Here is a 17,536-nt window from a genome sequence, read left to right on the forward strand (position 1 = left end):
AGAGCACCGGAGCGCGGCGGCTGACGCAGCGAGACGTCGGCGGCGTGGCGCGGGGGCACAGGGGGGGGTATGTAGGTCAGCTGTGGGCCGCCGTGACAGCAGGCGCGGTCACTGCACGGCGCGGGGCCGCGACAGGGATTGGAGTGGACAGAGGGCCCCCGCCCCGCCCGTCAGCACCGATACTCCCTCACCTCCCCCCTTAAACACTCTGACATTATCAGGCCACGCAGAGCGACGTCCAGCCTCATTACTCTCACCTTTGCTGCTGCAGCCAAATGGACAAAGAGGACGGGGGAGAGGAGACGGACGTGAGACGCGCCGGCTGGTCATTTGATGGGGACTGTCCCCTCTGACTCAAAAGTTATTATTTTGCTCACAGACACACAAACACACACAACCTGAACGGTGCTTCTGCACAATGTAAAATGCTGAATGACACATTTATTGAAAAAGGCTCCTAAATTAAAAACATGGATGGCAGCATAGTGCCATCTAGTGCCTCACAGCCGTTTCTAAAACACAGTGCCACTGCTTCTTCCACGCCACCTCGCTCAAAGGCTGGCGTGTGTGCGTGTGTGTGTGTGTGTGTGTGTGTGTGTGTGTGTGTGTGTGTGTGTGTGTGTGTGTGTGTGTGCGCATGCGTGTGTATGTGTTGTGAAGGTCCACACAGCTGTGGAAGGGTCTCTGAGGCATGGGACGGACGCAGAGCTCAGCGGTTGTAAGGGTGCATCGACGCTGAGGCAGATTTGATGTTTGTCTTGATGCTGCTCGGCATTTTCCCTGAGAAAACACAGACAGAGGAGGGAAGTTTACTCACTTCCACCACACATTTATTAATTCATCATTAGAGCAGTGGCAATCAACACAGTCGATCACGTAAAGCACGATGTTTGCTGCAGCAGCACTCCATCACTTTATCAGCTGTTAGCAATATGAATACTGAACCACCAGGTAAGGTTAATCTGTGTTACAGTTTAAAAGGTGTTTGAACTGTGAGAGACGGCGATGATATAGGCCATTCACAAGCAGAACATTTCTGCCCTTGACAGCTTCACTGCAGATCACGGCAGTGGGACAACAGGTAATCCTCTCAGGCAGGCATCATACATCTGATCTGGTTTGTTTCTGTCATTTCACCCTGAACCAAGCCAGTCCAGCAGAAAACAGCCATCTGAGTTCTGAGAGGTTTCCTCTTTCCCACGGTCTCTTGCTCACGTAGCACTGTTTTTCTTAGCGTCCACAGGGCGGCTATTAGAGCTCCATATCGATTTGGGTCCCCAAAATCAATGTGATTCGATTCACAGGGGCCTGATTCGATTAGGGCAGTCACAATTATTACAGTATTTGCCAATCGCGATTATTTTTCATTTTCGCAGTTACCGTGAATTATTTATTTTATCCACAAAGTTGCATAAACTCAGAGTCTGACGTCATCATGGAGCGGCAGCAGCATGCCTCGCCCTGCTGTTTCCCTCTCGTCTCGGCTGGATGGTTAGCGAGGCTAGGCTGATAACGTGGAAGGTGAGGCGGTCCTGGTGCCAGGGCACCGCTGAGGATGCATTTCGGTTTTAAGCCCAACGATAAGGGAGAGTCCAGTGACGCGAAGGAAGCGATGTGTAAACTTTGCCGTAAAAAAAAAAAAAAAAAAAAAAAAAGTGCTAACATGCTAGTTATAATATTGTAGCGACTGCGGGGTCGCTGTTGTGCGCTGCATGCCGCAGGGCATGCTGGGAGGGTTTTGTTTGGGCCGTTCAGGGCCATTCTAAGCGTTTATTTGTGTTTGTCTTGTTCATCAGTTGTGCTTGTTCCTGTGTTCTAGCGTTCATTTGTGTTAATTTATAACTTCATTTCCTGTTTCTCCGTGAGTCGGGGGTTGCTGGGGGAGTGGCTCTCGGCCTGCGAAATGCGGTGGTACCGGAGAGCTTGATGTGGTACAATAAACCTCTGGAGTGTTGAAACAAAAGCCTCTAGTTATTTCCTGAGTCGCCGCTCAGCGCTACAAAGTAATAGTAGAATACAAAGAAGAAGAAAAAAAAAAACAGGCAATATATTCGTCAGTCGTGATTATTTGTCTGACAATTAATCGTCTCCAAAAAATCCATTACCGTGTCAGCCCTGGATTCGATTTGAGATTTTCCCATCACAGTACAAATTTTACTTGAATATGGAAGAAATTCTCAGAAAATAATCTCTGTAAATAAACCAGCGCTCAATTCAAGGAGATGTGTCCCACCAAAACGTGTTGATTTGGGAGCTGATGAAGGAGCCGAACCTCAGCTCAAAGCAGAGGATGCACTTCCTGCAGCAGCTGAAGAAGTTCAGCCCGCCAGCGAAGGCGATGGTGCAGCTATACTCCATCATCCTGGCCCCAGACCAGGACAGACTGCAGAGAGTCATCCGCTCCACTGGCTGCAGTCTGCCTCCCCTCCAGGACCCTGAGGCCCGCTGGCAAGATGGCGGCCGACCCCTCCCACCCTGGACACCAACTCTCTCTCCTCCACGTGAGCCCACGTCTATTAAAGGACTGTGCGGAGCAGCTGGCATTACCCCTTCAGACACTTTACAACTGTAGTCTTCAGTCAGGTAGAGTCCCTGTTCTGTGGAAAACATCTGGTCACATTCCTGTGCCAAAACAAGTGCGTGCAACTAGATAAAAAACTTCAGGCCTGTGGCTGTGACCTCGCACATCATGAGGACATTAGATCGTCTTGTCCTGCGCCTCCTCAGACCACTGGTGCAACATGCACTTGACCCACTGCAGTTTGCCTACCAGGAGGCTCTGGGAGTGGAGGATGCTGCACCAGACCTACTCCTTCCTGGATGAACCTGGTGGATATGTGAGGATTATGTTCTTTGATTTTTCAAGCGCATTCGACACGATCCTACCAGACGTTCTCAAACAACAGCTGGAGGGGTTGGGTGTGGTCCCATCCTTCATAACATGGATCCACAGCTACCTGACGGGCCGGTCCCAGTACGTGAGGTTGGGCAACATCACCTCAGACTCTGTTGTGAGTAATGTTGGTGCTCCACAAGGAACCGTGCTCGCTCCTTTTCTCTATACTGTGTACACTTCTGACTTCCAGTTCCACTCTGACACCGGTCACATTCAGAAGTACTCAGATGACGCCGCTATTGTGGCTTGTGTTACGAACAACCAGGAAGGGGAGTACAGGGACTTGGTTACAGCTTTTTGTAACTGGAGCACTGACAACTCACTCATTCTGAATCCAAGCAAGACCAAAGAAATGATCATCAAATCTGGCAAGAAAGAGAACTCTCTCCAGCCAGTCAACATTCATGGACAGGACATTGAATGTGTGCTCACATACAAATATCTGGGTGTACACCTCGATAACAAGTTGGACTGGGACATCAACACTGAGAGCCTCTATAAAAAGAGTCAGAGCTCTTTTTCCTCAGGAGGCTGAAGTCCTTTGATGTGTGTAACCAAATGTTGTCTATGTTTTATCATTCTGCTGTGGATGCTGCTCTGTTTTCTGGCGCTGTCTGCTGGGGCAACAACATCTCTGTCAAAAACAGTAACAAGTTGGATAAACTGGTTAGGAGGGCTGGTTCAGTGGTTGGGGGGTCACTGGACACTGTGGGCGCGGTGGTGGAGAGGTGCATGGGGAGAAAGTTAATGTCCATCCTCAGTCACACCAGGCACCCTCTACATGAGACTGTCTGCTCAGACCGTGTCCTCTCAGTGCGCTGTAGGACGGAGCGCTTTAGGAGATCATTCGTTCCTGCTGCCATTCCATTTTATAATGAGCATTGTTAATGTAACATTAATGTACTGGGGTTTATACACAGGATTCTTCTTTTTTTCTGTTGTTTTTAATGCTATTTATTATCATTCTGTGATGTTTTATCTGCGTTGCTACTGAATCACCCCTGAATTTCCCCATGAGGGGATTAATAAAGTATCAATCAATCACATTCACCCCCTCTGAATCACCTCCACCCTCCCAGAATCCGACTCAAGCTGTGAGGTACATCCCAGTGCCTGAGCCGCGGCTCAAAGTTTTCCGTCTACAGAACGACTCATGAAGAAGATGTAGTTCATGTGCCAGGCCTTTAGGTGGCGCCATAACTCTGGCCACAAACGAAGAAGGACACTGAGCACGTTCAGCTTTTGTGCTGTAAACAAACACAACAGGAGAAGATATGGCCTCATCACACCAAACATCTCCAGAAGCTTCTGATCAGCTGATCAGGATACTTCCTTGTCTGGGACGATCGGACAAGCGTTAATATGGAGTTCTGCCCACAAAGACTGAATTATTCATGGTTCAATCTGGGATTTAGAGGCCAGGAGCCCAAAACAAAATATTTGGATGCCTGACCTGTGTGTTTCTTAGTGAGTTTTTCATGGACAAAACTGGTTTTTAGTTGCAAACGGTGACCTGGTGACCGTCTAAATCCACTGCTGAGAAACTAACTCAAATTTGATGATTTAAAATATTAATGTTTACACTAACAATTGGGCCCAGTTACATAAACCATGTGAATGAGGTGACGACAAACACACTGGCAGCAAAGCCAACGTCCTTTGTTTACAAAGCTTCCGTGCATTTATTATACGTTAGTTGACAAACAATCGCAAGAGTATCAGAAGAGAAACAACCAGAAGAGTTGTTTCTTCACCCTGAACTGTGCAGGCAGTGTCACAGATGTGAATCAGGTCTCTTCATGCAGGGTACTCTTACCTGGCTGCCCCTGCTGCTGTGGAGCTACAGGTCCACCCATCCCAGCCTGCTGGCCTGATCCTCCACCCAGTGTGACCTGCTGTAAAGTGGGGCCTCCGCTCATCATTGGCCCCTGCCCAGGGTGCCCGGTGGTCACGGGACCAGGGGGCCGGCACTTGGAAAGTCCCTTTCCAAAAGCCACAGCACCCACTAGTGCATTGGTGTCAGCGGGGTTGAACGACGGTTTGTTCTGTCTCATTCCTGGAAGTTTAAAAGTGAATGGGAGAAAATACACACACAAACACACACAATGGAGACAGTTCTGAATTGCTGAACAATTTTTTTTTCTGAAACAAAGAGCAGCAGGAAGAAAATTACCTGCACTTTCTCCATCTCGATCCTCGCGTGGGTTGTTGAGCTTCTCCAGCAGATTTGAGCAGAGTTTGTTCAAGGTCTGGATCTGTTTCTGTCCGGAGGAAAATACGGCGGGAAGACTTCAACACCAGTGAAAACACTCAAAGGGTAAACAGTCATACATCAGGGAACCACAAGGGGACTAACTGACCTGGGCCACTTCGGGCCCGATGCGCGCTGCCTCTGTGCTCAGCTGCTTCTCCTGCTCCTCAACCTCCGGGTCGGGCTTGGTACGCAGGTAATCTGGCACAATCTCATGGCTGAACACAGGCACTCGCTGTTCCGTGAGTTTCTGTCAGGGAGCAGGGGGACGCATCAATCAAAGAGGCAAGTAAACAAAACACACACATGCGCACACACACACACACACACACACACACACAGGCTGCTGCAGCAGTACACACCGCCAGGTCCTCGTCTCTGTCCGGGGACAGGAGCAGTGGGATTATGACCTGGTTGCGAAATGATGGCGTCTTCTCGTTCCTCAGTAGCTTGTTAATGGTGTTAAGCTGACCAGACAGCAGTGCAAAGTTATCCAGAACAGACGGCCTTCATTTGGGACAAGAAAAAATAAAACAGTATGAGTTTTCACAAATCAAACAATCCATCTAAAGAAACAGCACATTTTCATTAAAACGACTTCTACATATTACTACTTCATGTAGTATTTTAACCAAAGCAACAAGTATGCTAAATTACTCATCCCTTCTTAAATCTGTGGCTATAAACACATTCAGTTGTTGCCACACGATGTACTGATTAAGAGGTGTACCTCTATAGATAACCATGACTTGTGCAGCGCAATCACACCAGTGCCTGTTGACAAATGGCTTCACTGAATGCAACAAAATAATTTCCCCAGCGGGATCAATCAGGGATCATCTGCTCACAGCCACTGACAGCCAGATGCTGCAAAATGATCACTACGCTGTAAGTAGTTGCTAAATCTAAGCATCTGTGTGGGGATGCACCTGGTTTTCGCCTAAGAAGAGATGCTAAATGAAACGTGATTACAGGTCGCAGGATTCAACCTTTTCACTCACCAGGCCAGACGCTCGTACTCGTTCTCTAGTTTGAAGATGAAACTGTGAAGAGCATTTTTAACGTGAGAGACACGGGAGATGAGCGACTCCACCGATGCCTCTAACTGCCTCTCTTCTCTTTGCTGAAAGACACACAGAACGCGGATAAGAGAACATTTCTACTTGTGTTTACATGGAAGTAGCTACCCGGAACTGGTGTTTTGTCTAAACTGGTTCCTATGATAATTGGTGACTGACTTCTTGTAGTCTTCTTTGTTCGTTACAGTAGCAGCAGATGTAAAAAAAAAAAAAAAAAAAGGTGCAGAAACAGGAGCTGTGCTGGCGACCACTGCGTTACCGCATTCACAATAAAGCTTAGAAATGTACCGTTCAGGAGTCTTATCATGACATATGCTGTTGTTACGAGCAATGCTGAATGCAGACACACATTAACACGGACACCAGTCAAATCGTAACACTGGGTTAAGCTAAGCTAAGTTTAGCAGTTACTGTAATGTGCGACCCGTTCAATGAAAACCGCACTGAACCGGAAACTAACAGGCCTGGCAAAAACAATCTCCATTCATGCATTGTTGACTTAATAGCTTGTCTCTCAAACAAAAGGCGTGTTTATTTAAAAGATTATTACCTGCATGTCTGAGAAACAAGCCCACCTTCCCAGATCCCGGCACCCACGCTCATTTCCTCTGACGTCACGCACCACTTCCGCCCCACTCCCCCCCCCCCCCCCCCCCCATTTTTTGTTTTCTTTTTCTTTTTCTTTTTTTTGTTTGTTTGGTTTTTTTTTGTTGTTGTTTTTGTTTAATTTAAGGAGAATCTGGCAAATTGAAAGTTTGTACTCTTGCGTGCTCGTGAGATACTGTTCATCTTCCGGGTTAAGTGAGATCAGTGTGTGGAGTCTGTTGTGGTTCCTGTTCAGGTGTCATTCTTATCCTTTCATTCACGTGTTATCCATGAATGAGCATCTTTCTCCAGACATCTTCTGTACAAGAACAGCACCACAAAATCAATAAAGACAGAAGAGGAACGAAATGTTTTTAATCATTTTCCAAACTGGAAACCAGAGGAAATGTGATTAATTTAAAGATTAATTTAAACTTTTTCAGGTTATTACTGATTTCATGCAATTATCTTGATTATTGAAAACATTTTATTTTATTTGTAAGAAAAATGCATAATTAACGTTATCAAAAGGGAAGAGAGTTTTGTTTTCTATAATGTTCTGTCTTGTGATTATAGTGTCTGAACATTTGATAGTTTTTTTCTTTTTCTTTTTTCACCTGTTCTCTCTCTTTCTGGACTGTCTTGCTTTTTCTGCTGAAATGTGTCAACACAATTCCAAAATATTGACTGTAAAGTAAAAAGACATTGCTGAGTATTTTAATGTTATTTTTGTTTTTCATTTTCTGAAAAAATGATGGTATGGTAAAACTTTGCAGCTTTCTGGGCTGTGTTATCGGCATTACAAAGGTTTAACACGGTTTTTGTGACTCCAGATAACTTTTATTTGGTGGAAGATGACAAAAACGATTCTTTTGGTCATTACGTTTGTGGAGTTCAGGAATATACTGAGAATAGGGGGGCACCCAAAATGAATAGATACCTCATCAATACAATGATGCTTTACCACCATTTCACAACTATCAGTTACATAATGAGGGTCAGATATGTGCTGGTGGAAGGTAGACCACACCTGGTAATTTGTCATTGGTGTTGATTTCTGGGAGATCTACACTAAGCTGACTTCCTTTGTCACTAGCCATGTTTGTCCACCATGTCACTAAAGGTCTATCTGGCTCCTGCAGTCTGTGCTCTGTCTCTGCCATACCTCCCTGCAGGATCTGATGGTGGAACTGAAAACTCATGGTCTGAGTCCCCATTCCAGATCCGCCTGCAAGAAATGGACCTCTGAGTCTGGTTCTGCAGAAAGTCTCCTCTGACCCTGGTTCTGCAGGTTTCGTCCTGTTTAAACCAAGTTTTTTTGTTTCAGCTGTCTCCTCTGCTTGATCATGCATAATTGTTGGTTTTTCGCTGTAAAAATGCCTTGAAATTATGAGAGAAGCGATAGAAATAAAATTGAAATATGGCATTAAATATAAAATGACAGAACTAAAAGTGATACAGAAGCAGTTTTAGGTGAACAGCTGCCAAACGGCACTAAGGAAGCCCCATATTGATGTGCCGATGTGCCAGTTAGCGTCTCACTGTCACCATTCAAACACGGCCACACAAAACAGTTTTTCCTGTTAAGTGTTTTATTTCCATGTGAAGAAAACAGTTGCTGGAGAAAGTGATAACAGCACAGAGTACAAAAAGCTATCTGCCGTTAGTAGTTTTCCTGCTACCGGTGAATTCACAGCGTGTCCTAAGTGGCTCCTGATACATTTCAGCTGTATTTTCTGGGTCATCATTTCAGTTTGTGTCACATTTCAGGGGTTCTCTAGGATATAGAAAAAAAAAGGCAGTGAAAAGAAGAGTTTCAGCCGTGGGGGAACTGGAAGCTTTCAGAAGAGGCTTTCCACGTCGCCCATCTCCACCACCACGGTCTTCAGCTGGGAGTAGTACTCGATGGTCACCTGGCCGTTCTCTCTGCCGAAGCCTGCGGAGGAGAGCAGGTGACGGGCTGAAATCCTCTCTCAGCAGCACAGGCCACTCTCGGGACCAAAACGTCTGGTATTCACGGTAACCCTGGAAGCTGACGGCGTCTCACCGGAATTCTTGTAGCCTCCGAACGGGACCTCCACGGGGCTGACGTTGTAGTTGTTGATGAAGCAGGTTCCCGCCTGCAGGTTCTCCGCCACCCGATGCGCCCTGGAAATGTCCCTGAACAACGGAAATGACAGTTGAATGCAGCAAAACAACCCGCTGCGACGCCAAGGATTAACTGGACGCCTTCACCGGCTGTGCCAAGTTGGAGCAAGTTGCCTTTAACGATATTAAACAGCAATAAACTCCTGAGCTTGAAGAGCGCCGCCGCCGCGGTTTAACAAGCGCGCTGACCTGGTGAAGACGCCAGACGCCAGTCCAAAGGTGGTGGAGTTGGCCCTCTGGAGGACCTCCTCCTCCGTGTCAAAGGCCAGGACGGACATGACGGGGCCAAAAATCTCCTCCTTCACGCAGGTCATGTCGTCTCTGCAGCTGTCTGCGGCGAGAGATCGGCGGCATCGTGTACGTCAGCGTTCGCCGAGCACACAGCATCCGGGCAAGTTAATGCAGAAGCAGAAACATCAACGGACTAACAGCTATATGGGAGGAAAAGGAGCTGCAGGGAGTTTCTGTTTAAAAATAAATAAAGATGTGAAAACTTACAAACTTACTCTAAAAAAACTTACTCTAAAGTTGGATAAACAATGGCAGATCGGCCATCAGATGAGGCAACGTGTGTAACATAAATCTAGATGTCTTTCCACACTACCAGCAGCTAATTGTGTGTGTGTGTGTGTGTGTACTCTACATACCAAGCACACAGGGTGACATGTAATAGCCCCCTGCCAAGTTAGGGTCACTTGGGGTGAAAGGTTCTCCTCCACAAAGCACCTTGGCTCCCTGGGAAATAAATATTTATTGAGTCAGAGAACTGAATGAGCCGCCAGCGGCAGCTCGTCGCCGTCCCACGACGCCACACACCTCTTTCTTGGCCTGGCTGACGAACCCCAGCGCCTTGTCCAGCTGGGGCTTGCTGATCAGAGCGCCCATCCGGGTGGCGTCGAGCAGGGGGTCGCCCACGGGGATGGCCTTGGTCCTCTTCACCACTTCCTCCAGGAACTTTGGCATGATCTCTCTCTGCACAAACACTCTGGTGCCGTTGCAGCAGACCTGTGGACGGTCCAGACACACGTCGCCTCGTGAGCGTTCACACGCCGGCGCCCGTCGGTCACGCTCAGCACTCGGGGGCGGCGAGCCTCACCTGGCCCTGCGTCAGGAAGTTTGCCATGAGCGCTCCCTTGATGGCGTTCTCCAGCTCGCAGTCCTTGAAGATGATGAGAGGAGACTTCCCTCCCAGCTCCAGGGTCACCGGCTTCACCCCTTTGGCCGACATCTCCATGATCTGCGGGCGGGGAGGCAGAGGTGTCGGTGACGGCCGGCGGGACTCGTCGCACGCACACGGCGCCGCGGCGCTACCTTCTTTCCCGTGGGAACGCTGCCGGTGAAGGACACTTTGGCCACCATCGGGTGCTGGCAGAGCAGGGTTCCGGTCTCGGGGCCTCCCTGGACCACGCAGAAGAGCCCGTCGGGGGCGCCGGCCTCCTTGTAGATCTCGGCCAGGATCACAGCGGTCACAGGAGTCATGGGAGAAGGCTTGAATACCATGGCGTTGCCTGAAAACACACACACACACACACACACACACACAGAATCGTGAAGAGAAATAAGCGAAACAACGTGAAGCCGCAGACATCACAAAAACACACATCCTGAGCATCTGTTTAAGCTCGCAATCCTTTTAATACGTCATTTAGCTTTATCATCAAAGTTGCCGTTGGTTTAATTGTCCCTTTCACAGTCACTTATCTGTGGAGCACTTATCAAGTCCGACTGACCGGACCGACGAGTTGTCGGCTTTTATGGGACTGGCGTAATAAAGTACAAACGGTGCGACCCACTGAGCCTCCGCCGCTCCCCGAGCCGTGTCTGAGCTCACACTCCACTGGAGATTAGCCGGACGTAAAAACAGCTTTGGCTCGCCGTCCCGGCAGAAAATGGATTCGATATGTGGGCATGCGAAGCGACTAATGTCGCTGAGTAGAACCAGATGCAGCGAGGCATCTCAGACACAACCAGACGAATTGAACAAAGGTCGTATTTAACTCAGGACAACACGCTGCTTTGACGTTTCGCTGCAATAAAGTGGTTTCACAATCTCTGCTGAAGGAACAAGGCAATGTGTAATTCCTGTGGTGGAAGACATCCACGGCTTTTCACAGGCTAATCTTCATTTAGACGACTGGCGGTAGACATTAACTCACCGCACGCCAAAGCGGGGGCGGACTTCACCACTGCGATCTGGAAGGGGTAGTTGAACGCTCCGATCCCTGCGCAGACGCCCAGAGCCTCCCTCCTGGTGTAGGCAAACGCTCCGCTGGGCAGCTGGATGTGTTGGCCTTGAACGGGGAAGAACCGCGAGTCCGGGTTTAGACCGCGGTGAAGCGGAAGGCTAAAGAGCCGGGAAGCGCACCGCCGCTGGGTCACCTACCTGCCAGCGTACCGGCCAGGCCGGCGTAGTACTCCACACACTGCCAGGAGAAGTCGATGTCCGCCAGCGCTTCGGTGATGGACTTGCCATTGTTGATGACTTCCAGCTTCGATATGGCCTCCCTCCTTTCCTGTTTCAGCGGGAGCAGAAGAGCAGAACATGTGATTCCGCAGCGCTCGGTGAAGATTATGCAACGTCAGCATTCAGTCCACTCTCTGTTCATCGTGAGACAAAAGCAGCAGAGCGGATTGGGTCAAACGTAGGCCATCAGAGGAGAGAATGCGCTGCTGTCTGGCGCTGGCCTGCAGCAGTAGATATGGATGTCAGTTATGTAGCCAGTCTGAACAACGCGGCTGCTCCACACGCGTCTGAACGCCGACCTGCCCGGCTCACCCTGATGATTCGCGCAGCCTCCAGCATGACCCGGGCCCTCTCCATCCCCGACATCTTGCTCCACTTCAGGTAGGCAGTGTGGGCGCTCTGCATGGCTTCGTCCACCTCCTCGGCCTTACAGGGGATCAGCTGGCACAGGACCCTCCCTACGGAGGAGAGGGTTCAGACGGCCCAGCAGACAGGAAACCATCAAACTATCAGCGCACCGAATCCAGGTGAATGGATTATCTTAAGTCACCATGACATAAAAAGCCCCACTGTGAAGAAGATACAAAGGAATGTGTATATTTTTATGTGTCAGACAGAAGCTCTCTGTTCCATGTGTGCAAAAGGGTGTTAGAATGCGTGTGTGTGGAGCTTTAGAGTTTTCACTGTGGCACTGCGGGTCTGGACAGGAGTAAAGTGTGTGTCTGTGACAGTGGAGGTGGGAACGGGGGAGACAGGGACATAAGCCGAGGAGAGAGGACGCGGTGAACTCCTCCCTACAAACCGAGGAAAAACAGTAGAAGTTTGGCGTTATGCAACAGCTCGTCCTCAGCCCGGGGTCAGCACTCCCCGCCTCACTCCCAACGGCGAGGGCCTAAAAACTCACCGGTCGCCGGTTCGAACACATCCTGGGCGTCGGCCTGCTGCCGGGGAGCCACGCGCCTCCCGCCCCAGAAGTTGAGGGGGTCGGTGACCTGCAGGGTCCCGGTGGAGGCTCCGGACATCGCGTCGAGGATCGACTGGGCCATGCTGAGCAGATGGAGGGCCTGGACGGAGACAGCGGCGCGTGAGCGAGGCAGCGGCGCGTGAGCGAGGCCGCTGCAGCGGGCCGCGAGCGGCGCGCGACACGGCCCGCAGCCCGCGGCGCGCGCCGCTCGGTTTAGCTACAACATTCGGATGAGCCGCGGACACTCACAGGACAGGGGCCTCTTCTCTGCAGATGCTGGAGCTGAAGGAGTGTCGCTCGCGGGGCCGGGAGACCCAGATGAGGCGGCGGACTCCACGCCCCCGGACGGGACACGCCCCCTGCCGGGCGGGCTGCTCGCGAGCCGCCCCGGGTCCGGGGGTGGGGCGGTGGCAGACGTTACACAACACTCCGTCCAGATCAATGCTGCGTGCATACGTTCAGGCACAGGGGAAAATGTCTTGTCTGAGTTCCCTTGAGCAAGGCACCGATTCCCAAACTGCTCCCAGTGAATGGACGGAGTGTCTTGCATGGCACGTGCCTCCACTGGTGAGTGAATTCGTGAATTTTTTTGGTGAGCAGCAGCAGCGGGGTTTAAATGAGTGGATGGTTCGATTCCCTCAGGGATAGGAGAGGCAGTACCACCCAGCTGATCTGCTGCCTCACAGCTCCTATCCATCCAGTGTGTCCAATGCAAAAACAAAAAAACAAAACAGCAAAAGTATTAGATTAGATCTGGGTTCAGCTCCTTTATGTGTGGTTTGCATGTTCTTCCTGTGTGTGTGTGGGTTTCCTCCCACGGTTCAGAAACATGCATGTGAGGATAACTGGCGGCCTTAATGTGAGTGTGTGTGTTTGTCCATCGCTGACCTTTCCAGAGTGTATCCTTTATTCATCACTCAGCTGCTGCTGCACCTTGGAGCGGTAAATTATGACCCTCACTCCTGAGTCTACAGTATTTTGTAGCATAATGTATTGTTGAAATTGGCTTTATGTTACACTGAAAAAAGTATAACCCCACTTAAACTAAAAAACATGATGTCCAGATATCACATCTAAAATGTTTGGCTTCACAGAAACTAAATTTAGTGACTTCTTACGACCTGATTATTTTATGTTGATGTAAACAATAATACTTCTCCTGAACCAACCTTAATTTTTTGCCTTGATCCAAATTATTTTTTAACATTTTAATTACTGAACCAAATTATTAAATTGAAATTGAATCAAGCTAATTTATTACTTGCAACTGAATTAACATGTTTACAGTGACACCAGTTAATTAATTTATGTATCACCAAACTATATTTCTCACATTTTGTTTGACCTAAAATAATTTGCATTGCCAATTTTATAACCTCTATTAAAAAAGACACTTGGCCAACTGATTACTTTAAATATATTTATTAATCTTTAACACAAACCATATGCAACATACTTAACATCTGGCAACATATAAACCAGAGATGAGTCGAGGATGGAGAGACAAGAGGGGAAAGAAGAACAAAGCAAAGGAAGAGAAGCAGATGAGAGGAGAGGAGAGGGAGGGAGAAGGACAGGATGGAAAACAGTGGAAAACAGAGGTGCAACAAAGTGCCACCGAGGTTCTCCTCCTTGTAAAGTTTTGGCTAGAAGCTTGTGGTACAGGCTACCTCAACAAAAATACACACAGGCAAAGATTCACACACTGGATGCCGGAAACACACATCCACTCATCTTGCTGGAACCAAGCTCCATCAGGATCTTCAGAGCCTCAGAGGTGAACCTGAACCCCTGTGGATATTCCATGTTCAGAGCATAACAGAGTCCAAAGAGCATTACCACTCCAGTTGCCACTGTGGACTTCCACACCATCGATGATGATCCTAGTTTTGAAGTTGCCAACATGTGAGTTATTTTCAATAAGTTCCATTTACAGTTGCTCCAAGCACTGTTGTCATGTAAACACTTACAAAACCACAGAACACAACAGAGGTTGTTGTTCACATTCAGCCAAATTCAACATTCAGCCACCAGCTAAAAGCCTGTGCTTAACGAGAGCCTCATCCTAAGTAATTTTATCTTCATACTTAACACCATCAGTGTGTTTTTCATACAGCTTGGACCTGTTCATCAATAAGTTTCATGTTTTGTTGTTGTTGTTGTTCTTTTATAGACAAAAGACAATGAAACAAAGACAAAGGGGAGGAAAAGTAAGTACAAAATATCAATATGTACGGTTCTTGCTTGACCGTAACAGAAGTGTGACTTATTAAGTTGATCCTTCCTTTTCAGGAGTCAAAAAGTCTGAAGAACAGATAATTAAGGAAGAAATACAAGACGCACCTGACGAAGATGAGTACAAACAGTACCTCAAGACTTTATTTGAAGCTCTTCTGCTGTTGGGAGAACAGAACATTCCTCCTACTCGCCCCACATATGGTCAGACTGAAAGTTCTGGGTCGAGCAACTTCCAGGCATTGCTGGAGTACGCAGTGGTCAATGGAGAGGGAGTCCTAAAGAAGAGGCACGACGTGAATAATGGCTGCTGCTCCGCAGAGCAGCTCCAGCAGCTGATTGAAACCACCAACAGATTAAGATAGAATAATGTCAGAGCGTTGATAAAATCACTGGGGTCACCAGCTTCAGGTCGCCGATGTTGATCCTCTTCCTGGACGAGCTGGCCCCGTCCTCCAGGGTCTTCTTGACACTACGATGGAGGACTCGCCCCGGTTTTAGTATTCAGAACAGCCGAAGATATGAAAGGGCTAGAAGAGCCGAGGAACTCACTGTTGCAGGCACGGCGGGGTCTTGATGCTGTATTTGACCACTGAGGCGTCCTCCGCCTGCAGCGGCGACTCCATCACACCTTCATCTTCACTTTCTGTATCCTCCTCATCACTCTCTGCACGTCCTCAGACCTGTCTTCCTCTGGTTTGCTACTCTCCGCCTCAGCATCGTTGCGCTCGTCTGTCACCTGTGTGCAGTCTGTCACAGACAACATGACGCATTCAGGACAACACACTGAATTTATTAAATTAGCTTTATTCACTCAACTAGACTGTTTCTTAGCACGAGCTGGAGTGTCAGTCACACAGCAGCATTCACGCTCCACATTAAATTCACATTTTACTTTTCATTCATCCATGCTTTTTTTTGTTGAATTGTTTCTTATGTTGGGTGAATGTGCTGCAAGTAGAAAAGCATCCTGACAAGCATAAGAAAAACAACCTTTTTTATGGCTTTTAAAGTGAAGATGCGAAAATGTCAGTTTGGCGTGAGACACAGCCGGGGTATTGTGAGTTTGGTGGCACAGAGTGACTAACTCACCGTCACTGCATGCAGACGGTGTTTCCATTGCTTCCAGGGCGAAGCACAGATTCACAACAATCTGGAAAAAATGGAACAACACTCTGAATTACCACTGAGAATGGACTTCTTTTTTCAAACCATCGGTAACTAACCTCCTTACATCTTCCACCCCTTCCTGAGGGTCGAGTTCTGAGACTTCCAGCAGCTGCAGAGACGTCTCCATGCCGAGCTGCGTTCTGCTGGGCGCTGGGAGCTCTGCTTCCTGTTTGTCTGCACAGTGAGCAGCAGGTGGAGCAGCAGAGTCCAGGACTCGTCCGTCCAGGCCGAGGTCAGGTCCACATCCCCCATGCGCCTCAACTCCACTCCTGCTCGGAGGCTTCGGATGGCCTCCAGGCTTTAGCAGCAGTCTTGTTTTTGGCGGGAGCTGCAGATGCCGCCATGGCCGGTCTTTTCAAACTCTTCCCTTTGCCAGCCACTCAGCCAGTTTCGCCCTGTTGGAGGAAAACGGACACTTAGAGATTTGAAAAGTATCTGAAAAGCAGACTGTGTGAGAAGATGTTTACCTCCTCTCCTCGGCGGTCTCCACGGTTGATCTGTACTGACTGAGGCTGCTGGAGGCAGCAGGCTTGCTGACCTTTGGTTTGGTAGCTGGCATGGTTCTAGCAGGAGGTCAAGCTGAGGAGAACGCCGCAGGCTGCCGAGTTCCCCTCGCCGGAACCTCAGAAACAGACTTGGGCCTGCTCTTGGCCACATTCCCGACCCGTCCACTCTCTGTTGTGGCTGCTGATGCCTTCGGATCCGGAGCACTCAGGTTGGAACTGAACTTCCAAATGGATCCGATCTTGGACTGGATAATTCTGCCTTTGTACAATTCCGGAGCAGCTTTCACTGGAGCGACAGCAGTCAGTGGCTTCGGAGCTTCTGCAGATATTTTTTTGAGCGTTGCAGCCTGCTCATTGATGAAGGCTCGGCTATGGGTATGTCGCTGGATATCAGCGGCGGAGCCTCCTTTTCCATTTCTCTGCACGGCTGTGACCTTTTTCAGAGCCACACTGGACTCTGACTTCAGTTCAGATGGCTTTTCTTTAGTCTTCAGAGGGTCATTTGTGGAAAGGATATCCTCTTTTTCGTTGCCCTTTGGTTGGAAAGGAGTTGCAGATGTCTTGTCTTTTTTCGAGAAGCTCTTGGTTCCATGAGCAGGCTGAGTGTTCTCCTTGTTCCCCTGTTACAATGACGGCAGTGTTGGTTAACTCAGCAGTAAGAGGAGAAGTGTTTCGTGTGATCAGAGCAGGATTTCCCTCAGTGCTTTATAGGCCTGGCGGGCTGCCAGGATTTTCTTGCCCCCCCGCCAGGCTAAGCGTCGCTGGTTTATTTATTGTAAATATGTTTTTTTATGCACCAAAACAGTGATACCAAAGACGGTCTATAGAGCTTTTAATCGTATCCTGTGATACGGTTGAAGGTACAATGGCGACACCTTATGGTCGATACGTGAACACATAGGGGGTCAGAGGTGAGGTGCAGGGCCGTTTCTAGCTTCATGGGGGCCCTAGGCCAGATTTTGTCTGGGGGCCCCTATTTTGTCAGACTGTGAAGAAGAGATTCCTAACCCTTTAGATGGTCTACTAAGCCTAGGCTACAGTTAAAATCAAACGTCTTAAGAGTTGAGCCACTCAGGCAAGTTAAACCGATAAAACTATAATACGAGGAAAACCATCCTCTATATGTCAATAAATAAAACAGATTGAGTGTTTATAAAAAGAAACATGTTTATTTTGAATAAGAAAACATAACAAATCAACATGTATTTTAAAGTACAACAATCAAAACAAACCACTGC

The 17,536-nt window shown here is 48.5% G+C and overlaps 2 protein-coding genes across 2 annotated transcripts; both read right to left on the reverse strand.

The window, feature by feature from the left end:
* Nucleotides 1–421: 421 nt before the first annotated feature.
* On the reverse strand, nt 422–6,846 carry med8 (mediator complex subunit 8). Its single transcript, XM_030083253.1, has 7 exons — nt 6,777–6,846; nt 6,149–6,270; nt 5,510–5,654; nt 5,257–5,397; nt 5,070–5,157; nt 4,713–4,952; nt 422–780 (listed from the first exon to the last, which is right to left on the reverse strand). The coding sequence occupies exons 1-7, from the start codon at nt 6,780–6,782 to the stop codon at nt 710–712; spliced, it is 813 nt and encodes a 270-aa protein (XP_029939113.1). The 5' UTR covers nt 6,783–6,846; the 3' UTR covers nt 422–709.
* Nucleotides 6,847–8,625: 1,779 nt separating this feature from the next.
* On the reverse strand, nt 8,626–12,726 carry aldh9a1a.1 (aldehyde dehydrogenase 9 family, member A1a, tandem duplicate 1). The gene is made up of 12 exons (XM_030083529.1): nt 12,637–12,726; nt 12,328–12,487; nt 11,736–11,881; nt 11,343–11,472; nt 11,116–11,250; nt 10,271–10,467; nt 10,056–10,196; nt 9,776–9,964; nt 9,607–9,694; nt 9,149–9,290; nt 8,859–8,971; nt 8,626–8,747 (listed from the first exon to the last, which is right to left on the reverse strand). The coding sequence occupies exons 2-12, from the start codon at nt 12,467–12,469 to the stop codon at nt 8,653–8,655; spliced, it is 1,518 nt and encodes a 505-aa protein (XP_029939389.1). The 5' UTR covers nt 12,470–12,487; nt 12,637–12,726; the 3' UTR covers nt 8,626–8,652.
* Between the last annotated feature and the right edge of the window lie 4,810 nt (nt 12,727–17,536).

The sequence above is a fragment of the Salarias fasciatus genome, chromosome 23 (genome assembly GCF_902148845.1).
Source record: "Salarias fasciatus chromosome 23, fSalaFa1.1, whole genome shotgun sequence".
NCBI lineage: Eukaryota > Metazoa > Chordata > Actinopteri > Blenniiformes > Blenniidae > Salarias > Salarias fasciatus.

Coding starts and splice junctions, on each gene's coding strand:
- med8 (XM_030083253.1), bottom strand. Junction 5,158..5,256: donor TCGGGCCCGAAGTGGCCCAG/GTCAGTTAGTCC, acceptor TCCTCCGGACAG/AAACAGATCCAGACCTTGAA. Junction 4,953..5,069: donor TCGAGATGGAGAAAGTGCAG/GTAATTTTCTTC, acceptor TTAAACTTCCAG/GAATGAGACAGAACAAACCG.
- aldh9a1a.1 (XM_030083529.1), bottom strand. CDS start 12,469: ATGGCCCAGTCGATCCTCGACGCGATGTCCGGAGCCTCCACCGGGACC. Junction 10,468..11,115: donor CGCCCCCGCTTTGGCGTGCG/GTGAGTTAATGT, acceptor GTGTGTTTTCAG/GCAACGCCATGGTATTCAAG. Junction 9,965..10,055: donor ACTTCCTGACGCAGGGCCAG/GTGAGGCTCGCC, acceptor GACCGTCCACAG/GTCTGCTGCAACGGCACCAG.